At 37.7% G+C, this 24,053-nt stretch overlaps 1 protein-coding gene across 2 annotated transcripts in view; it reads left to right on the top strand.

Annotated features, from left to right (window-relative positions):
* Positions 1-24,053, top strand: part of POLR3B (RNA polymerase III subunit B) — a 113,500-nt gene that overhangs the window by 41,964 nt on the left and 47,483 nt on the right. For both annotated transcript variants that reach the window (XM_004418058.3, XM_087448998.1), the window contains 7 exons: positions 8,719-8,880; positions 11,575-11,775; positions 13,993-14,155; positions 15,403-15,556; positions 18,408-18,482; positions 18,938-19,036; positions 23,364-23,491. In XM_004418058.3, the coding sequence (XP_004418115.1) occupies positions 8,719-8,880; positions 11,575-11,775; positions 13,993-14,155; positions 15,403-15,556; positions 18,408-18,482; positions 18,938-19,036; positions 23,364-23,491 (982 nt within the window). The remainder of the gene's footprint in view (positions 1-8,718; positions 8,881-11,574; positions 11,776-13,992; positions 14,156-15,402; positions 15,557-18,407; positions 18,483-18,937; positions 19,037-23,363; positions 23,492-24,053) is intronic.

The raw sequence follows: 24,053 nt of genomic DNA, 5'->3' as shown, positions 1-24,053 counted from the left end.
TATCCCGCCGCCAAGCGGGTTCACAGAGCTTCCCCCAGTCTTCCTGCCACCAGAGGGCTGGCAGGCCAGCCGCCAGTAGAGGTGTTAGCAAAACCTACCGATTTCAGGCTTAATCTTTTCACCTACCTTTTCTCTTTGGGTAATGTGTTCATTATTTGCTGAGCATTACTCCGTTCTTTGTCTGCAAATTTTTTGTTTCTAATGCAGCTTGCTTTGTATGGTTGAGATATGGAACGGCACCAAAAATCCGGCACCCTGGAAAGCCAGGGATTTCCACCCTGTGACAAAAGAATGCCGTCTTGACTTCAGAGATTGCCTAATCCCAGCTGTTCTGATAATGTAATTAAGGCTGCCTAATGTCTTTAATTTTGCAACCAGTTTGTGTGAAAAGGAGAATTTGGCACTCTGAAGGCTTAAACACTAAATAGCAATCTCAAGACGCCTAATTAGAATTCTCTGACATTAAGCTAATTGGCGAAACTGTATTTTAGCAGCTTAACTTCTTTATTAATTTTTTTTTAGCATTTTCATTGAAAATCAATTGATGAGCTGTCAGCATTTTTTCCTTAAATATAATTTGCTCTTTAGTGCTCCTGTCTCAAGCGGGCTGAAAGGCCTCATACTAGCAATGAAAGGTATTGAATATTATCACCAGCATTCCATCGCTTTTCATCATTTCACTCTTGACCTAAATAACGTGGTTTATTGTGCGTCTTGGCCTTGTAGTTTGTTACTTCTCCGTAAACTGGAGAACATTGTTTTTCTTACATTGGAAATTTAGTGGTGGAGAAATGTATGAATGAGGCAGTAGTTCTGTGGAGCGTGTTCGTACTTAGTTTACTTGCTCAGTACTTGTGTTTGCATGGGGGGGGCTGCAGTAAATTCAACTGGGATCCAAAAAACTTTGTTGTCATTTGAGACACAGAAGTCTAAGTGTAAGGCACTAATTAAAACAGAGCTGCCCTTTTGTGGTTTAGGTAAAGGGCATTTGCTTCTGTTCAGGAGGCTTGTTCAGCTCCCTTGTGCCAGTGTCCACAGGAAGTTGCTGAAATGGGCTTCTTCGTCCCGCTCACCCTTCTGCACCTGCTTCCATTCGCATGTTCTTTCTTTCCCTGAGTGGAACTGCTGGGTCTGCGTGGAAGAAAGGATTAAGCCCTCAGAGGAGGAAGTTTTCTTTTTAGAACACTTCTGCATGGTAAATTCAAGTCCAAGATCCTGGCTTTCCTGTCTGCAAAGTAGAAAAGTGGAAGGACATGTCTAACTTAAGGAGAAAAGCATAAAATCAGATTCCACTTAGGAAATTCCTTCTTCTGTAGTGGCTAGAGAAGAAGACTCTTTGCTTTGAATATCTTCTTCATTATGAGGCAAGAACTACCTGTGGGTTATAAACATTCAAAAATATAGTCAGTATGGAATTTGGAAAATCTTTCACTTCGAAGATTTCATTGATTCTTAGAATTTGTCTTCAGGTAAATAATTAGTATATATATGATGCCCCTACCCCTCCGGTATTACTTTACTATTTTGTTAGGTAATTAGATTATAAATATATCAAACTTTTTTCTTCTTCTGTAAAGGAGAAAAAATACTTAACAAAGATAAAAAAACTAATACAATTAATTTTGTAGAGGAATTTAAGTATTTGTAATATCTGTTATATTTGATTATTGAAGAATTTGCCTGCTATTTATTTGTAGTAAACCACTTGTTCAGTTCTGGTTATCTGTTGCTGCATTGCATGCTCTCCCGAAATAGTGGCTTCAAACAACCATTTCATTAAACCTCCCAGTTCAGGAATTCAGGCAGGACTTGGCTGTTTCGTGTGGTGTTGATGGGAGTCAGTCGGTGGTATTCTGCTAGAGGGTGGTGGGGCGAGTTGGTAGCTGGTCTTAGCTAGGACCTGCCGTTTCCAGTGTTGTGGCATCAGAGTGGCTCAGGACTCCGAGTGAGTGTTTCCCATGAACGAGACAGAACCTGAGGGGCCTTAATGACCTAGTCTTAAAACTCACAGCTTCACTTATGTTTATTGGATAAAGCAGTCACAACCTCCACCCACATTTGGGGCAGTGGGAGGACATGGGCCACAACTCTCAATGTGTAGTTCAGGGGTCAGCCAGAGATTTGGGCAAAGTTTATATGCATAATTTAGGGATTTTCTCCCTGTGGTTCTGTCCTCTCTGTGAATTTCCCCTCACTTTCCAGCTACTGTGGTGGCTCAGATCTTTTTCCTCTGGTTCGTCCATCCAGTAAGACTGTGGGTCTCTGAGTTTTAGCTTCCCAGTGTAGCTTGGACCCTTCTTACCAATGTGCCTTACCTTTAATTGAAAAGCCTTAGAAACAGGAAATGCACCCAGTGCCATTCACTTTTGATAAGTGTCGGCTTTCCTCCAGTTTCTGCCTGCTTTTAGACATTCTGCAGTGCCTTCAGATAGTTTTAATGTTTTGTCCAGAGTTTATAATTATTATCAGCAGGCTAGTCCATCTGATAGTAGCTGCTCCACCAATTCAGAAACAGACCATCCTAGTTTGTTTTTATGACTTCCTCTTCTATCCCATTATTTTATTATTATTTTTCTTTTGGTGAGGAAGATTGACCCTGAGCTAACATCTGTGCCAGTCTTCCTCTGTTTTGTATGTGGGACACCACCACAGCATGGCTTGATGAGCGGTGTGTAGGTTGGTGCCCAAGATCTGAACCTGCAGACCCCAGGCCACCAAAGCAGAACATGCAAACTTAACCACTACGCCACTGGGCTGGCCCCCATTATGTAATTTTTAACATAAAAAATAAAATTATTACATATATGTAAGTTATGAAGGGTACGAATAAAATCAACACCCTCAAATCCACTACCCAACTTAAGTAATTCTTAATAATTGACCATTATCAGTACCATTCCATTTGCCTATGTATTTCTTCCTCACTCCATTCCTCTTCTTTTTCCTCCACTATCTTGAATTTTTGCTTTTATTATATTTTTACTACATCATGTAAATTATAATTTTAAAGTTTTAAAATATTTTATTACAGTATGTTTTGCTCATTTTTGAGCTTTATAAAAATAGATTCATACCATACACATTTTTCTGCAACTTTTTTCTTTCTCAACATTGTAAGATTCGTCTATATTGTTGAATGTAGTTCCCTTTTTTCTTTGTGTTTCATTGTGTGAAGATATGATATAAATGATAAATATCACTTTATCCATTCAGATCAAGGACTTTGTATGGTTTCCCTTTTTTTAAATATTAACATTCTTATTCATAACTTCTGGTGCCCGTATGCAAGACTTTCTACAATTAGGATTGACTAGTCATGGAGTCAAGTTAAGTCTTCAGCCTAACTGGAGAATGTCAAACTACAATACAAACAGGTATTTGTACATTGCATTGTATGTGAGTTCCTGATAATCTCCATCCTGTGACTTAGTGTCACACTTTTAAATTTTTTTGTCTATCTGCTGGGTGTAAAGTGACATCTCCTTGTGGTCTTAATTTGCATTTCCTTCATTACTAATGAGATTGAGCCTCTTTTTCATATGCATATTGACCATATCTGTTTTTTCTTCTTTGAAATGCTTTTTACATTGTTTGCATTTTCCTTATTGATTTCAAGATTTTTTTTGTATATTTTGGATCCTAATTTTTTGTTAGTTTATGTGTGTTGCTCATATCTTCTCCCAGTCTAGATTCTTTTTTTTTTTTTTAACTTTATAGCATCTTTATTGTCTAGAAGTTTATAATTTTAATTATGGTCAATATTGTCGACCCTTTCTTCTTTTTAATAGTGCTCTTTATATTTTAAATATATGCTTTTGATATTTGTTCTTCAGTCTATTTAGAATGGATTTTGTGTATAGAATGAAGTAAAGAATCTAATTTCATTGGTTTTGCAAATAAATAACCAGTTGTCTCAGCACCGTTTATTGTATAGTCTTTCATTTCCTTACTTATCTGAAATGCTACCTACATCATATGACAAGTTTTAATGTATAATATGGGTTTGTTTCTGGACTCTGTTCTATCCATTGGTCAGTTTGTCTATGCATTCGTCAGTCCACTCACCTTCTTTTTCAGGAGTGTCTTGGCTATTTTAAGATCTTAGCTTTTCCATATAAATTTCAGAATTAGTCAATTTTCATTTAAAATCTTCTAGGGATTTTGATTGGATTGCATGGGAATGGTAGATCAGTTTGGGGAAAATTAGTAATCTTAAAATATGTAGTCTTCTTATCCATGAAGTTTTTCTTCTCTTCATTTATTTAGGTTTTCTTTGATGTCTTTCAGTAAGAATTTATAATTTTCTCTGTGAAGGTCTTTCACCTTTTTTGTTAGGTTTACTTCTAAATACTTTAGGGGGTTTTTTGGCAGATATTTTTAATAAAAATATTAATAAGAAAAATTTCAAACATATACAAAAAGAGAATAGGAAAATTAGCTCCCATATATCCATCACACAACTTCAGTTATTATCAATAGAAGTCAATTTTGTTTTATCTAAACCCTCTTCAACTCTCTCCCATTCTGCAAATTAAGTTGCTTACACAAATCCATCAAATCATTTCAGTATCTCAGATATCAAATCACATTCTATAAATATTAAAAATGTATCTCTAAAAGATATGACTCTAAAAAAATCATAACACCATTTGCACACCTAAAATTTTTAAAGGATAATTGCTTAATATCATCAAGGATCCATTATGTATTCAAATTTTTCTGATTTCCTTGTAAATATTGTTGTTTACAGTAAGATTATTCAAATAGGATCCAAACATGTCTCACATATTGCATTTGACTGATATGTCTCTTAAATTCATTTTGACTTACAGATTTTCCGTGTGCGTGTGTGTGTGTATGTGTGTGTTCTTAAACAAACTGGACCTTTTGTTTTGTCCTGGGTTTTGCTGTTGGTGTCCCCATGGTGTCTTTAACATATATATTCCCCTGTATTCCTCTCTCCTCTAAATTTCTTGTAAACCAGGAGTTAAATTCAGGGGCTAGATCCTATTCCAGTTCTTTCTTTCTTTTCTGTTTTTGGCTAGAATGCTTCATGAGTGGTGTTGTATAGTGTCTGTAGAATCCTATCAGGAATAATGTCAGGTTGTATCTCCTTTTGTGCCATTGGAATTAATCACTGGGTTTAGGTGTTTGGCCCCCTGAATCATCCGTTATAAAGTTCCTCATCAACTTTTCTCCTGATGGTTTTGTTTAGTGGCTGATGATCATTCCGTTAGCCATTATTTAGTTAGGACATGCAAAGTAGTGATAGTCTAATAGTTTCATTCTTTCTGCATTTTTTAGGTGGAATTTTTCAATAAAGAATATTTTCATTATCATCTCTTTGGTTACCCTGAGACATAATTTATATGGAAAAGACAGGATAAATGCTTGCTAGATTTTTTTTTTTTTTAAACCAGTTTGCAGAATATTGATTTAGCTCTCTAGTTTCCTCCAGAGGTGAATAGTGAAAGTTTTTTTCCTATCATTGTAAACTTAGGAATTTCAACATTCTTACTTAAATTTCAGAATTACCATTTCCATTAAAAAAAAAAAAGCCTGCTAGTTTTTGATTGAGATTGCATTTGAATTTATAGATCACTTTGGGAGAATTGACATCTAATAATGCTAAGTCTTCTAATCCATGAACATAGTGTATCTCTCCTATTGAGTTTCTCTTTAATTTCTCTCAGTAATGTTTTAAATACAATTGCTTTTTGTATATTGACCTGGTATCTTGCAAGCTTGCTAAACTCACTTATTGGTTTTAGTAGGGTTTTGATTTAGATTCTTAGGGATTTTCTACGTGGACAAACATGTTATCTGCAAGTAATGACAGATTTATTTCTTCCCTTGCCATATTTATATCTTTTGTTTCTTTTTCTTGCCCTATTGCAGGGAATGGTACCCCCAATACAGTATTGAATAGGAGTAGTGAGAATGGGCATTCTCTCCTTTTCCCTGATTTTAGAAAAGAAAGCTTCAGTTCCCTGTGGTATCCAGCCCTTGCTTTGTATTGGTGCAGGATCTTTGGCCCAAGCAGGTTTCCTGCTCCTCCCGCAGGGAAGGATGGTTTTGACTTCTCCTCTTCTTTCCTCTGGCCTTGTACCTTTTCCTGGAATCCGCAGCCAGAGGGTGTGCCGGCCTGTCTCCAGCTGTAGACTGCTGTTGCTTGTTACTAGGTGCAGGGCTTATGGAGGGAGCAGGGGGAGCTCCTCTTCCACCCTCAGGGACAGACAGCGTTTGCTTCTACCGTCTCTCAGTGCAGGTTACCTTTGCCTGGGACCATCAGCAGGAGGATTTCCTGACCCTTCTCCAGTGGCTTGAAGGGTTTGCTTCATGTGAGAGAAAGCCTGGGGAACTAGATAGGGGTTTTTGTTGCTTGTTCCAACAAGGCAGTCTTTCTCAGGTCTTCTGCCATAGTCCATCTGTCATGAGCACTCGTGGAAAAGAACTTGTGAGTGAGTGTGGATCCTCCAAAAGATTCTAAGCTTTCATGATAGCCCACATTTGGCATTTAAGACGTCCTTAAAATTTTAGCTAATGTCTTCTTTTTTGGCAGACATTTGCTCTGTCATGTGTCCCATCTCTCCGTGGAGAGGCTTGTCACCATTTGTAATTCAGTTCACCCGGTTGCCTTGCAGTTTTGCCTCTCTGTTAGAGTGAAGAAATTTATGATTTTTTAGATGATTCATCTTTTTTTTTTATTAGATTGGGAAGGATGTTTTCTTGTGGCTTTCTACATCCTAAGTGGAAGTGGAACTTGCAAATCTTTCTTAAGCTCTCCACTCCCTTTCCAAATCCTAGCCTTCCTTCCATCTCTGCTGTTCATCTATTCCATTAAATCACTGATTAATCCTGTTTCCCAATAATCTTATTGTAGGGGCTTAAACACTTTGATTTTTTTTTTTTCCAGCATCGGCTGAACTCTCTTGTTTCACACTTTATTTTGGTCTTTATTGTATTCATATCATTCTCTGCTTATTTAGGCTTGTGGTGCCTGGGCACTGGTCTGACGGTTGGTGTGAATCTGTGGTCCAGTTTTCACTGGTCTGGAGAGTAATGAGTAAGGATGGATGATATGAATTTCATCAAGCAAATTATATTTACTTTTGTTGTTTTTCTTCTGTTTGCTTTGCCATTCTTTGATGCTAAAATGTCCTTTTTAAAATGAGATGATGTCAGAGTAATTGGTGGGTATTATTTTATTTTATAACCTTTTTATTGAGAAATGTTACGTAAGGCAGAAAAGCACATAAAACATAAATTTCAGCTTAACAAATTATCGTGAAATAAATACCTTTGTAAATAGCACTCAGGTCAAGAAATGAAATCGTTTTAACACTTGGAAGTACCCCACCCACAGCATGCCTCTACCTGATCACAGTTCTTCCCCTCCAGGGTGTAATCCCACACCTGATTTTTATGGTATTCATGTCCTTGCCTTTCTTTAGAATTTTGCCACCTAATTATTCCTTCCTAAACAATACAGCTTAGTTGTGCAAGTTTTTGAACCTTATATAAATGAAATCATATCATATATATTCTTTTGTGTCTGGCTTCTTTCACTTAATATTATGTTTTTAAGATTTAGCCATGATTTCATGGTTATTTTTTGTTCATTTTCATTGCTTTAAGTGTTCCATTATTTGAGTATGCCACAATTTGTCTCACTAAATATTATTTGTATGGTTTCCAGTTTTTAGCTGATACAAATAATGCTGCTGTGAACATCTTGTGTATGTATCCTGATGCACACAAAGGCATATTTCTGTAGGGCAGTGGTTCTCAAGGTGCCCTTACACCCCCACCCCACCCCTCCGGCAGCCCTGGCATCTTCTGGGAACTTGTTAGAAATGAAAATTCTTGGGCTCTACTCTAGACCTATTGAATCAGATACCGTAAGGGTAAGGCCAGCAGTTTGTGTTTTAACAACCCCTCAACATGATTACTATGCATGCTAATATTTGAGAACCACTGCCACAGGGGATATAGCTCACAGAGGAACCGTCCGGCATAGGGACAGGTAGATGATGGCAAACTGTTTTGTTAGAAGTTGTACCAATTTACATGTTTCCCCGTGATATAAGAAGGTCCAAATGGCTCCCACCCTTGGTGTTGTCAGACTTTTTAATGGTAATTCTTCTCCCTCCCCACTTTTTGGGGTTTAATAATCTTTATTTGTAAAATTAAAAGTTAGGTCACTGGTCAGTGAAATCTCAAAGTCTAGGAGTGACTCTAAATTAAATGTCTTTGAATTCAGAGATTATGTCATCATCTTTGTTCTTATTCCCAACACCTAGTATGGTAATAAGCACATAGAAAGTTATCTACAGGGGCCGGCCCCATGGCCTAGTGGTTAAGTTCAGTGCATTCTGCTTTGGCAGCCTGGGTTCGGTTCCCAGCGTGGACCTACACCATTCGTTGGCAGCGGTGCTGTGGCGGTGACCCACATACAAAAAAGAGGAAGATTGGCAACAGATGTTAGCTCAGGGCGAGTCTTCCTCGGCAAAAAATAAATAAATAAAAAAAAAAAAAACGGAAATGGTAAAGATAAAATAAAATTATGTACATATTTATCATATTGAATTTTAATATTTTTTTTCAGTTTTAAGCAGGTTCTTCATGTTTTTTTAACAGTTTAATAAAGACTTAAAGTTTATTAAATAGGCTAGTAATGCATTTTGAAAGTTTACCATATCCTTTTTTCTTTTTTAGCTTTTGTCTCTTCTTTTTGAAGATTTGTTCAAAAAATTTAATTCTGAAATGAAGAAGATTGCAGACCAGGTGATTCCTAAGCAAAGAGCAGCCCAGTTTGATGTCGTGAAGCACATGCGTCAGGACCAGATCACCAATGGCATGGTGAATGCCATTTCTACTGTGAGTCTCCGGGTGTTTGTCCAGGCTTCTGTAACTTATTTGTAAATCTGTTCAGTGAAATGGAAACTTACAGTACTTTGAGAATCCAGGTGAAATATATATATATATTTTTTAAAGAATGCTTACAAATCACAAATTTTCTACTTTGAAAGATAGTGTATGGTTTAAATGTTATCAGTAGGAATTTTGTTACTATATAACTTTATTGTGAAATTATAGTTCCTGTTACATGAGGCAGTAAGAAAATAGATACCCTTACATAGAGGAAAAATCTTTTGTTTTAGTCATTAATAACCATTCTTTTAACAGATACTTTTCCATATGTTTTTCTGTAATAAAACTGACATATTACAAATAGGTTTATTAATGTCAACTTTTGTTCAAAAGAGTACAAAATGTTTCATTTCATTGTAGGGTTATGTTCCTCAAAGGGCCGTCAGCTGTTCCTCACATGAGCGATGAATTCAGATGAATTCAGGCCTCAGCAGCTGTTGTGTATTCAGGGCCTCTGGCTGTTCATAAAGGGTTATCAGATAGGTTTTTGCTCCCTTTCTTAAAACATAGCAACTATAGGTCTATCTGATGAAGTCTGGCTCATGTATTGTGTGCCAGACATAAAATTAGTTTTATGGATGGGATTTTGCCCCAACAAAAGAATAGTATAGTGTAACACGTTGATTCCCTTAACAATGAAAGAATTAGAGGCTGACTTGCTGCAATACTTGACTTTTAGAAATTTGTGATGGGTCTGTGTGAGCAGCCGTGGCAGTGACAGCTACATCCAAACTTGAGGTGAACCAGACCTTTGTGCCTGCTTTGGCACACTAAGCTCTTGGGGCCCAAACCTGTCCGAAAGTAGATCCTTAAATATTGGAAGAGAAGCCTCCAAAGAGCACTTGAACACATTTCTGGTAGAATTACTTTTTCTTACTTTCTGACCTATGATTTTCAGGTCCTAATAACTGTTTTAAGTAGTTCCTTTGCCCCTAAGTGACACTGCTTTACCTCCCAGAGAAGACTCCTTATCAGAAAAGTCAGTATTAGGCCTTGTTGCAGGTGTACCCCAATCTGCAGGCAACCAGAAAAAGATCAACTTCTAAAATTCTGTGTGTTGCTATTAGTAGAATATTTTCAACAAATAAATTTTCTCAGAGGAACAGCTTTAGACCCCTTGTCTATTCCTCTTCTCTCTGTTTTGTAATACTCCTGCAGAATACTAGAACAAATTCTCTTGCTGAGCATGTTGGCCTCACTCCCCATCTACTTCCTATTTGTCGACAGCTGCTGCCTTATTTTAGCTCTGTGCTGAATTTATTTATCTTACTTTTCTTACTCTCTGGGCATAAGTCAGTTTACTAGGTTCATTCTCAGTTAAAGCATAAAAGGAATTAACTGAATAAGCAGTATAAGAAGAAGTTAACTTGTGGGATAAATGTGTTTGTTCTATCTCTTTATTTTATAATGGATAGAGTTTCTCCCCCCTAGAGTTTAGCTCTTTTCTACGTTATCAAAAACTCAAGTTTCTGAAGTGATAGCTCTTCACTGTAATAATGATTAAACTTTGTGACGGAGCTTCCCCAAAGTCACGTATTTTAATTCAAACAAATATCACCTTATCTGCTTCTGAGACCCTAGCAGTTTTTTTACTGTACGAGTTTTTAACCTGGGATTCATGAGTCCTCCCCTGAAATTGAATAAAATTTTATGTTCATGGTCCTATGTGCATTTTTCTCAAGAAAACAGTGACAGCTTTCGTCAGATTCTCAAAAGAAAAATGAAGAACCACTGTTGAGCAGATGTAATTTCTTCTCTTTTGAATCAAAAAGACCATTGAATCAATCATTTTTTTGACATTTTATTTTCTCCTTTGCTTTTTTATGCATACTGTTTTCTACCGTTAATTCACGTTACCATGAATTGAAAATTTAACAGTTCCTAACTTAATCTTTAAATTATCCTTGAGAATATTTAATGTGCAATTAATACAACTATAAGATAATATATTTAATGTAATACAATATATTTAATTCATAGGAGATAAAGTAGATTTAATGTTCAAGATTTATTTCATATGAATCTATTTTAAGGTTGGCATGATAGCCACAGAGGATGTATAATACTTCTTAATATGAATATGTATACAATTTTTAGCCTTGATTAAGAAGCCTACAGTTTATTCATTATCCCTGATAATTCATGTTAGAGTCATTTTTCTGTTGCTATATTTTCCTCTAATTCAGACTAAATTTGGAAGACATCTAAATAATGGCACATTCCAACATAAAATTATCTCTTTGAGCTTCAAGCTAGTTTGACCTTAAATGTGTATAGAAATTGCTAGTGTTCTGTTAGTTAGCTTATTGCTTCCAGTGGAAATCTCTGGTTGAACTGGCTTGTTCAGGATATAATTAGTTTCTCAGGATATAGCTGCTCTGATGTGATAAGGCTGATACATCAAAGCATTCTGAGATGATTGCTAGACATAGATAATCGTCATTAAATTCCTAGAAAACCTCAGCAAGTGATCTGGCTAAATTTTAATTTTAATTGTGACATTTTGATTTCTGAATATATATCATGGCTCTAATTTCACAAACAAGCAGTTCCTATGAAGAACTTCTCAGAGTGACTGCAAACTATCAGGCAACATATGAATGGGTCAGGGATAGTCTTATGTCTTTCCTCTCTCTGCAGGGAAATTGGTCTCTAAAGAGATTTAAAATGGACCGGCAGGGTGTGACTCAAGTGCTGTCTCGCTTGTCATATATATCTGCCCTGGGCATGATGACAAGAATCTCTTCCCAGTTTGAAAAAACAAGAAAAGTGAGTGGTCCTCGGTCCCTCCAGCCATCTCAGTGGGGAATGCTCTGTCCTTCGGACACTCCTGAAGGAGAGGTGAGGAACCTGAGGAGTCTGTGCTGTGTCAGAGGTAATACCCAATGGTGATGTTCTGCTTCTGCTCCCATTCCCCCAGGCAATATCCTTTTTTGGGTCAGCCACTTATCTGCGGAGAAATATTGATGCAGCCTGTCAGAACAACATCAGTATCATTCCAAAACCAGTACCTATATAAACATTTGATTTAGTATCTTACCTAAATAGAAATATGGTCAAATATTCTTGCTCGTTTTAGTTTATCTCAAGAATCAAACCATGCAATGAAGAGGGGATAAGAATGTGAAGGAAAATTGAGAGACCCATTACCTTTGCTCATGAGGAGCTCTTTTTAAGCAACTCCTTATTATCTTTAGATGTGCTTAGAGGACATCATAGTTGCACGTGCAGCCAACTAAGAGCACACAGTCCAAGATGTAAAGTGGATTCCAACTCACTTATATAGGAAACACAAGCAATTACCTAAACATTAAACTAAGGTGTTGAAATAGGTTTACTTCCATGGCACCCACTACTTCCTGTGTCATGGCCCTTTCTCCTTCATATTAACCATTGTTGGTTTCACTTGATTTTTATTTCTTCTAAATTGTGAACTTCCAGAGGAAGAAACCTTGTTAGGTCCACCATTGTAGCCCAAGCTCCTAGCACAGAGCCTCTTGTTCAGAGTAGAGGCCCCATAAATATGTGTTGAATGAATAAATAAGTTAATTATGACAAGTAAAAGATATAAGTTCCAAAGTGTAGTAATTTGTTACTACTCGGGAGAGGGGAAAAATGGGAGTCCATACAGAGTTACGATTTTTAGAAATTATCATTCTTCTCCTAATTTATCTTGAACCATACGGAAATTCACACTAAAATTATATAGCTAGTCAAATTTGCATAACTTATATATCTTGAGCTTTGGGACACTAAATTTCCCAGAGATTGCTTCAGCTAACCTCGATAAAGTATCTATTTTGTGCATCACTACAGCAGATGGTTTTTAAGAATTGGAGATATAATCTTTACATGTCACGTGTATCCCAAGTGTTTTTTCTATTTGCTCTGTTACATCTTTGTTTATCTATATCTATCTATCTATCTATCTATCTATATATATATATATTTTTTTTTTTTTTTTTTTTTTTTGATGAGGAAGATTGTCCCTGAGCTAACTTTTGTTGCAAATCCTCCCCTTTTTGCTTGAGGAAGATTGCCCTGAGCTAACATGTGTGCCAATCTTTCCTCTATTTTGTATGTGGGTCGCCGCCACAGCATGGCTTGAATGAGTGGTGTAGGTCTGTGCCTGGGATCCAAACCCACGAACCAGGGCTGCTGAAGCAGAGCATATCAAACTTAATCACTATGCCACTGGACCGGCCCCTACATCTTTGTTTATATTTTTGTTTTAGATTTTTTTTTCGGTTGTATAGAAGTTAGAAAATATTTTTTATTTCCTTTTCATTTTGAAATAATTTCAGACATATAAAAAAGTTGCAAAAACAGTACAAAGAATTTCCATAATCCTTCACCTTGATTCCCCAAATGTGAACATCTTATGTAAGCATACCATAGTTATCAACCACATGAAATTAACATTGATAACAGTACTATAATCTATAGACCTTATTCAGATTTTGCCAGTTGTCCCATTATGTCTTTTTTCTGATCCAGGATTACACATTGCTTTCACTTGTCAAATCTCCTTTGTCTCTTAATCTGGAGCAGTTCTTCAGTCTTTTTTTTGCCTTTTATGACCAAGGAGCTTTATAGAGCACTGGCCAGTTATTTTGTAGACTGTCTCTCATTTCAGGCCAGAAGTTTTATATTTTTATGTATCCACATTTATCAGTGTTTTCCTTTACTGTTTTTATACAATGTCATCTTAATGACTATGATGTTCTATTGTCTGGGAGTAGCAATTTATGTAATCAGTTTTTTTGCGGGAGGGGTATTTATGATGCCATCATTATTTGCCATTTCAAGTAGTAGTATGCCAAGCATTTCTTTGGCTGGGTCTCTGTTTATATCCTTGCTTGTTACCATAGGGTCAGTTCCTCTGGGTCAAAGGGTATGTACATTTTTAAGGCTTATGTATGAATCGCCAGAGCGTCCCCTATAAGGTTGTACTGCTTTACGTTGCCGGCAGCCAAGTGGTGAGTTATTTTCAGACAGAAACTGTGCTTTGTTTTACTAATGTTCATTTTTGGAAATGAATGTCTTTTGTTTTTTTAGGCGTGTGGTTTGGTGAAAAACTTGGCCCTTATGACACACATCACGACTGACATGGAAGATGGACCCATTGTGAAATTAGCCAGTAACCTGGGAGTAGAAGATGTAAATTTACTATGTGGGGAAGAGCTCTCTTACCCAAATGTGTTTCTCGTCTTCCTCAATGGTGAGTATATTATGGAGACATGTTGATCCTAAACAGTCTGTGGGGGAAGGGGAAGAAATCCATTATTATCCATGTATTTAAAGCATATAAAATATGCTTTAATTCTGGGCCCAGGTTGACCTTAATTTAAAGGTAGGAAAAATGGTAACAGAAACAGTTATTCCATTGGCTGTCATCCAGGTTCTGAGAGAGTACAGCTCTCAGAGCTGAAGGGTAACGCTGCAGAGACTGGCTGCTTTCCACCCTTTCGCAGCTGCCAGGATGCCCGCAGTGGAGTAAGGCTCAACATGGTATCTTTAAGTTCAAGTTAAATATGTGAGGCATTCTGCAAAAATGATCAGATCCGCCCGGGCAGTGAGTTGGCATATTCAGCCTGTCAGTGATTGGTTGTCGACAGCCTGTGCCAGGGGGTCCCTTTCCTTGGGCTCATGCTCCAGTTGCTTCCTTCACATACCCCACCACCCACCCCCTTCAGAGTCCTCCAGAGACCCAGCAGCAAGTGTGCCTCGTCCTTCCTGCTTGTGATTGGTGTTCTGGGTGCCTGTCCCTCACCAGTGTGCTCCGTATGCTCATCCTGACCCCTGAGCTCCCACCTCCTCTCCCCCTTCCTCCTGCCCTGGGAGGCGTTACTCCTTTCCTGAGTGGGCTGGTGAGAGGGAAAGCAGGGCCGTTCACTGGCTGCCTCATTCGATGTATCCCAGCAGCTAACACTATGTGAGCTCTGACTCTGCACTTTCACTCGGTACCTCTGAATCCTCACATTAACCCTGGGAGGCAAAGTCCATTTTCCTCATTTCACAGGTGATGACGACAGCAAGAGCAGTTTACTAATAGCAGTTACGAACTCTGCTAGGCAGAGTTCTAAGTGCTTTACGTACGATCAACGCATTTAATCCTCACACTGACCCTCTGGGTGTGATGTAGCCAGTGTTCGATCCCGGGGCTTCTGGACTCCAAGTTCACGCCACCATGATGGTGCTGACAGATGAGGAGAATGAGGCTAGCTTTTCCAGTGTCATTCAGCTAGCACGTGGCAGGGCTGGCCCTAGACTCAGGTCCCTCGGACCACCCTTATCCACTCCACTGTGTAGCTTCCCTACAGCCTCGTGGACTGGCTGCAGATGGAAATAACAGTATTTTCAAATGATTACTTAATACTGCTTATCATTTTTACTGGTGGATATTTTAAATCCAGTTAGGTTTATTTTTTATTCCTGTCGTAAATATTCTTACTTCTTTCTGCTTAGGTAACATCCTGGGTGTCATTCGAGACCATAAGAAGCTAGTGAATACATTTCGACTGATGCGAAGAGCGGGATATATCAATGAATTTGTTTCCATCTCAACAAATCTTACAGACCGATGTGTCTATATTTCCTCTGATGGAGGAAGGCTGTGCAGGTATAAGTTGCTAGAGTTTTTAAGAGTCTCTTTATGTTTACTTTTGAAAGAAATAGACTTTTTATTTTTGAATCTGCTTTAGCCTCTTTCATTGTTAAGATAAATTTAATTCAGTTAGCAAACACCTCATGAATGTGTATACCGGGTACTGAGGATGCAAAGATTAATAGGAGTCAGTCTCTGCCCTCAGAGAGCTCAATCTGCTAGCGAAAGCAGAAATAATTATTAATGACAACTATGCCAGTAATAAATGCTAGCCATTATTTATTATTTCAGTAGATGTACTATGTGTAAGGCTCTAACTACATTCAATCCTATGAGGTTGGATTATTATTTTCATTTAACAAATGAGAAACTGGGGTTTGGTGAGATGAGATAACTTAACTCAAAGCTAGATAGTGGGGGAGTCTGTTTTTTACTTGAAAGTCCTTAGAATTCATTTGACTCCAACAGTCATGATTTTACCCACTCTATTCTGTTGCTGTGAACTGAGTTTTAAAGGATGAGTAGGATTGTGTTACTTGGATGAAGGAGGAAAGGAGAAAGGCTGAGGAATGGCAAGAAGAAAAATCATGGAGGCATGAAGAAGTAAAATGACATTAGACCCAATAGAAAAGTACATGCCTTGTAATCATTCAGCAAATATTAAGGGCTTATTATGCACAGGTGCTGTCTAGGAGGTAGGGGTACAGAGATGAATATGACAAGGTGTCTGGTCTTCTGGGGTACGCAGGGATATCAGCTGAGGGCGTTACCTTGCTTCCTAAGCCTTTGCTTGTTTTACTTTGTCGTTCTTTTTAGACCTCAGGTACTGTAGGGCACAAGGTCACGAGCTAGCAGTAGAGTGGTGGAAAGGGCTTGGGCTTGGAAGCCTATCAGAACTGGGTGAGTGGACCGCCACTGTTCTTGTCTGTCCAGCGTCCATTTCTCCTTCCAGTTACCTTCTTCATTTTCCTTTGGGGACTGCCCCTCCCCACTGGCAATCTTCTTGGGATGGTCAGTCAGATGCCCTCTCCTGCCCAGCCGAGGGTCAGGCATATGACCTAGGCCAGTCATACTCTGGCCTCAGGGAACTTGAATCCCAGATAGAATAACTCAAGGGAAGAAGTGGTTGGAACTGATTCATCCTGACAGCCAGGCATGCGAGAGACTGCGCGTTACTCCTCCCTCTCTGGATCCTTGGGACTGTTCTAGCCGCTTTTCTTTCTGAGGCTGAGCATTTCACCTTTTTCTTTGATTTTTATCCTTTTATCTTATCAGTAATTTCCTTTGTAATTTATTATTATTATTGTCTAGTAAATTCCACTTTTGCTTAAATTAACCAGAATTGGTTTCTATTCTTTGCAACCAGAGAACCCTAACTGATGATGTACCTCTGTTTGAATCCGAACTTCCCACTTATTGACTTGTTTGACTCTGAGTTTATTACTTAAGTCTCTGAGCATTGGTGCCCTTGGCTGTAAAATGTAAATAATAATGCCTCTCTAGGGTTGTCCTGAGAGCTAGTTGATATAAGGTGTGGTAAGCACCTTGTAGGGTGCCCAGGACACATTAGACATGGGGAAAACAATGACATTTTCTAGGTTACTCTTTTTTAGGATTTTTTTCTTTCGTTACATCCAATATAATATGGCATAGTCTAAAAGAAAACTAATTCTTTTTTAGAAGTAATTTCATAATGGCATAACGTAGGTCTAGCGAGAAGTAGAATTTATTAAGTAAAGTAAAAGGTAACTGAGGCAGCTAAATAATGATCCCCTCCTCTCCTGCTGCTGTTTTGTCATCATTTCTGAGTCCCTTCCCCTGAACTGAACTGCAGCCCTCGAGTGAGGCAGCGGTGCGCTCTGCTTCCCTACCAAGAAGCAGCCAGGATTTCGAGGTACTGTTGATTTCTGTGGAAAGTGCACCCAGTTCATTTTTAAACAACTTGTATTCCCCTTTTGTAATTGTGCGGCTCCTCTCCTTAACCGTTTAAAAGTGCCCATTAGTCCTCAAATAGTTATTTGGACTTGAGGGTAGAGCGCACAAGTGTCTGGTGGTTACTTGCTCTTCTCTGTAAGAGCCGCTTATCCAAATAGCAACAGCCCTTGACGTTTCGGTGCTGCATGCCATCCTTTGTGTCGATGTTTCCTCGTGGTGGCGAAGCCCTCAGAGGCAGATCACCACTGACAGTTACAGGTTAATCTACCAGAACATGTAGACCAAGAGCTCTCGCTACCTTACACCCATTACATCACTGAAAATCACCAAGTCAAAAAGCTTTATTCTCCGCAAAGGTATAGCCACTCTTTTTGGTCATGTGTAGCTTTAGGTAACCTGCTAGTGTAGCCCAGTAGTGTTTATCCTAAATCACACTGCTCTAAACAGCTGATTCTCATCCGACTTTCACTATAAAATGCCATGTTATCCTCAGTGACAGTTCCTCTCTGCCTGCTGGCTCCGTGAGCTGCAGAGCACGCATTCCCGGTAGGAAATCAGGAGACGCTTTTGATATGGTGCGTTTACGGTTTTTTAAAATATGACATTAAAGGTTTTGTTTCCTTTCTAGACTTTATTGAGTATCATTTTTGTGTTGCCTTTTCGTTCAAAACCAAGTATTTCCTAAGATGCTTGGGGGAAATACCGTATGTACACACATACACACCTGGGCTGGTATGTGTGTGTCTGTATATGTGAGGATAGAGAAAATAGACCCCTACGCACTCACACATACAGAAAATACCTGGTGTCCTCAAGTAATCCAGAAATAAGTTTGGTTACGTCTACAACGTTCCTCATTTCACTACCGTAAACTTACTTGCTGACTTACTCTGTTGAAATACTCTGAATTTTTTACTTTTTTCCACTCCAGACCCTACATAATCGTTAAGAAACAGAAGCCTGCGGTCACGAATAAACATATGGACGAGCTGGCTCAGGGGTACAGGTAAGTGGCCAACAGCAAAACTTCTCGCTCTCCTTAGTACCCATTTATATGATTTAATCAGCAGTAACTTATTTGATATGAGCTTTTAAGAGAAGAATATTTTCATTTTTTAGAATTCCTCCCTACCAAATATATCAACCTGTTAAAAACCTATTCTCTAGTTGAACTTGCTTGAACGTTGTAAAATATTTATCAATTTAGATCATGAGGATTACAGAGTCTTTGTGTAAATTAACACACTATTAAGTGTTTCTAGTAAGAGAGGGCTATGCTGATGTAGACACTGTGGGTCTCTCATCATAGGGGGTTTCTGAAGTCACAGAAGATGTCTTCAGAAGTGAAGTATTTTCACTTTGAATAAGATGTCTTTAAAAGCCAGTATTTTCCATTATTTCATATAAAATACTGTAGTAAAATGCTTTTTAATAATGTACGTTTCACCAATATTTTCCCAGGAATTTTGAGGATTTCTTACATGAGAGTCTGGTTGAATATTTAGATGTGAATGAAGAAAATGATTGTAACATTGCACTCTATGAACATACAATTAATAAGTAAGTAGGATCCATAACAACCATAATTACAACCTGTTCTGATTACAGAAACTACCCTCTTCTCTTTTGATTTCATCTTCCATTCTTCTATTGTGCACTCTCTTAGTAGGAACTGTTAGAAATATACTATTTTATATTGAAGTATAACCTGTCGTTTATCCCAGTGTAAGGGTATCACAAAACTGCTAACAAGTAATCTTTAGATTTAATTATCCTTCCTATTCATTTTACACTTAGTGTATATTTTTTTAAAGGAATTGCTTCTCTGATTTTAATATTTGATTACTGCCAAAATTGAACTAATGAATCAGGCTACGTAAAGATGTATTTATGTCTTAGAGAGAGGATTTTGTCAGGGGACATCTGAAGTCTTATTGTCAATGCAGGAATTCCCTACATTGTATGTTATAAAGATATCTCTAAACTTATGTGCATTATAAACATGAAATGGTAATATGTTCACAATGTCTCTTCTAGAACAGTGATATTTTTAGAAGCACCTGTGTTCGTTTGGAATACATTAGCGGACACTTACATAACTTACTGTCTGATGTACCGCTTACCTGAAGTTGGCATTTTTGCAGTTATACTGTTAAATAGTTAGGGAGTTTAATACTGTCACCTGATAACTATTTGTCTTCAATCAAGAAAATACTTTTCTGTTTTCTGCTACCAGATGAAATATACCACTTTATTTTTGTCTTATTGTAATTTAGTAATAATACTTTCAGTCACACTTTTTATTCCTTAAAGGTATGACTCTCTCACAGTACTATTTTTATACCCCTCATTTCAAGATTGAGTATAGAGGAGAACTATTACATAGTAACTCCATGAATAACAATTCCATCCTTTTTGTTACTCAAGCCAAAAACCTCGGTTTCAGCCTTGACTCCTTTCCTCCTCTACACCCACATCTAATCCCTTAGCATATCCTGTGGACCTTCACAACATACCCGGCATCTGAGCTCTCTTTACCACCTTCACCTACCACCCTCCTGCCACCCTAGACCAGGCCACTACCATGGCCTGCCTGGATCCTTGCAAAAGGTTCCTGACTATTTTTACACTCGTTCCCGTACAATCTATTCTTTTTGTGTGTGTGTGAGGAAGATCAGCCCTGAGCTAACATCCATGCCAATCTTCCTCTTTTTGCTGAGGAAGACTGGCTCTGAGCTAACATGTATTGCCAATCCTGCTCCTTTTTTTCCCCAAAGCCCCAGCAGATAGTTGTATGTCATAGCTGCACTAGTTGCCGTCTTTGGGATGCGGCCTCGGCATGGCCGGTGAAGCGGTGCGTCAGTGCGCGCCCGGGATCAAACCGGGCCGCCAATAGCAGAGCGCGCGCACTTAACTGCTAAGCCACGGCGCCGGCCCCCATACAATCTATTCTTAACAGATCAGAGTGGTCTTGTCACTTCTCTTCTCAACGCCCCGCCCCCTGGTGGCTCTCCATCTCCCTCTGATGTCCTTACAGAGGCCTTCAAGTTCCTACACCATCTGCCCACCCGCCTTATGCCATCTCCTACCACTCCTCCCTCACTCTGTTTACCACACTGGCCGCTTCAACCCCTCAGGCGTGTTTCTGCCTCAGCACCTTGGCACTGACTGTTCCCTCTGCCTGGAGCCCTCACAGACCTGCGTGGCTCGCCCCTCACCCCTCCAGGTCTTCACTCAGGTGTCACCTTCTCATCGAGTGTTCCTGGCCACCCTGTTCACAGTAGAAACCTCTCCTCCGTCCACCCCTCCCACTGCTTGATTTTTCTGTTGCTTATTACCTTACAGCAAAATCTGTAAAATGTGTATGTTATTGATTTATCTGTGTACTATCTCCTTCCACTAGAAGCTTCACGAAGGCATTTTTCTCCATTTTGTTTACTGCTATAAAGCAATATGACTTATCAGTATCAGAATCACCAAATCACCAAGCTATCCCATACATCAAATTGAATTTATTTTAAAAATAGAAAAAAATTGGTATTATTTAATTCATACTTATAACAATTTCTAAAATGTAGAAATGCATAAAGTAAAAAGAATGAATCCCCTTCCTTCTCTATCCCACCAAACCCCACACTCCAGAAGTAGCCAATGCTAATTGTTTAATATTATCTCTAATAGGTTTTTTTCCAAGTGAGTACAAATATACATACGTGGTCTCACAACATATTTTCAGTGTCTCGATTTTTAAACTTAACATTATTTCTTAACATTATCATTCTGGACAATTTTCCATATGAGTGTATGTATATATATTCATATATATAAATATATTATTTTAATTGCTTATTACATAATCGGACGACACATAAATAGTATTAACTTGTCCCCTATTGATGAATATTTAGGTTGTTTCCGATTTTTCCACTATTGCAAGCAACAGTTTACTTAGTCTTAATTTGAGCTAAATTTGAGGCCATTATGCACAGTGAATAGGAAGTCTCCTATTTCCTGTTCAGGATAGAAACTTATGGTAGTTTTACTTTTGAATGATAATATTCTTTTCTGTTTTGTAAAATCAGAACCCATAGTGTTTAGATTTTCAGTAATTATTAGATAATATATAATCTTGTATATGTTGTTGTCATGAAAAAAGAAGAAACTTAGATCTTTACCTTCTTCATTTTCAGCTTACCCTAATCTTTACGTCTGAACAAGTTTTTATTTACATGAGGAATGTCAAATTGGCCAATATTTAAACAAAACAGTACATTTAAAACAAACTGTTTTATTCTAGGCTATAAAATGTCACTATAAGCTGTTTCTCTTTAAAAAAAGAAACAAAGAAAACAAAACCTAGAGCCATTTCCGTCTCTGCTTACAAAGACCTCAAGTGTCTGAAAGGATTGGGGTTCTGCTAGGCCATAAGGTCAAAACTATATTTTTCAAACCAACAACTACATGGAAAGCATCCTCTCTCACCAAACTAGGGACATAATTCAATATACGTGTACTGAAAAAAAGATAGATGGCTAACTGGATAAGTAGGTGGTCTTTTGCCATGTACATTGCAAATAATTTTCCATGATGAGTTAGGATATCTTGGAAATCACTTCTTTTTACAGGTACTGTAAACCACTGAAATTATTAAAGTTATGCTTCAGAAACACTTAAGGAAGGAATAGAGAGAGTCAATGGAGACCACAGATCCTGGATGTGATATTGGTTACTTTCAGCAAGACCTAAAAACTGTCTGGCTGCCCTTTCCCATTAAGGTGTCTGAGTTGCTTTATCATTTAGCCAAAACTGAGTTTTCTGCAAAATAATTATGAAAGTAACCAAAATTTTAACACCTACTAGATAAAATCTTACTTTGTATCCAGTATCTATAGCTGAGATGTGCAATAAAAATGTAATGCAAGCCACCTATATAACTTTAAATTTTCTAGTAGCCACATTAAAAAGTAAAAAGAAACAGATGAAATTAATTTTAATAATTTTATTTAACCTAATATATCTAAAATATCATGTTAACATATAATCAGTATAAAAATATTGAAATACTTTACTTTTTTTTTTTTTTCCTACTGTGTCTTCAAAATCTGGTGTGCACTTATAGCAATCCCAATTTGGATGCTAAATTTTCATCAGGAATTCTTGATCTGATTTCATAACATTTACAGTTGAAAAAGCAGATTCACTAATGTAAGTTATTACAGACATAACTAAAAGGTTTTAAATAATTAAAGTGAATTATTTAAATTTGAGTTTTAAAATGTAGGGTAGTTAAGTAAAATAAAAAATTCAATTCTTCATTCTTACTAATCTAACTTTTCAAGTGCTCAGTAACCACATTTAGCTAGTGGTTACAGTATTAGTCCCCATAGGTCTGTAGTAACTATTCTTAAAGGGGACGTATTCCTCTCTCTAAAATGGTGATGCAACTTTTTCATTGACGTAAGTTGGAAAGTGAGAAAAAGTAGTCTACTCATCCATGTGCATATTTTTGATACTGCATTTCTATATGCTTAATACAGTACTTTCCTTATAAGCGTTATTATTAATATGTAATAATACTCTATTTTTTATATAGGCATACCATACTATCTCCCTTCTCTTGTATTTCTACAAATAATAAAAGTTTCTATCACTGAAAAAAATAATTTGTTTTATTATAGTTTAAGGCGTGTTTTTATTTTATCTGTTTTACTAGCATCAGATTTTATTGTTATTGAGGTTTTATTATATAAATTTATTGTATATTTTTTATATATAAAGTTATATAAATGTTATCTAGGTCCTAGATAGTAATATTTTTATACCCTTTAAGAGATACTTATTTTAGTACGTGGTGCCTAAGGTGTCTAATTCTTCATGTACTTGGTAGAGATACCACCCACTTGGAGATTGAACCCTTCACTCTTCTCGGCGTTTGTGCGGGCCTGATCCCATACCCTCATCATAACCAGTCCCCGAGAAACACGTATCAGTGTGCCATGGGGAAACAAGCCATGGGTAAGATTTCCTTCTTGAACTTGCTTCCAAATACTTGGGTGTAAGACTTGTATCTCTCTTCTTACCTCACTGGTATTGCGTGTTTGGCCAGGTCAGGCATTGCCAGCACATGAGTGTTACCACACTCAGAGGGTTGCCTGTGGAACTCTGCAATGCCTGCAGGTGCCCTGTCATGTCTAACACTTAAACAAACATGGAGAAAACCTCTCTGAACTTCTTCCCTTGACGAAACAAAAGGTCATATAATAAATGTCACAGAATTATGAGGCGGTAAATATAAAGAGAAAAGCCCTATAAAATGTAAGTTGTTAACCAGGAGAGGTGGAAGAAAGAGCAGAAAAACTCAAGGTTAAGGGAGGAGAGGAAAAGGAAACAGAGGTAAAGATGCACAGTGTGTACTAGAGTGTACTTAGTAATTGTCTGGATGATAATCATTGAACCCATTATATCCTTGCAGGTGCTCCTGTAGCTCCTGAAACATCCAATTCATGTCGCACCAATTTATGAATTCATTTTCCTTTCTTCCTTCTCTTTTTCTTCTCTTTCATCCATCCCTTAATTT

Source organism: Ceratotherium simum, chromosome 25 (genome assembly GCF_057802395.1).
Source record: "Ceratotherium simum simum isolate JZ-2026a chromosome 25, ASM5780239v1, whole genome shotgun sequence".
Classification (NCBI taxonomy): Eukaryota; Metazoa; Chordata; class Mammalia; order Perissodactyla; family Rhinocerotidae; genus Ceratotherium; species Ceratotherium simum.
The sequence above is the reverse complement of the archived record's forward strand: the minus strand, read 5'-3'. Positions and strand labels throughout refer to the sequence as shown.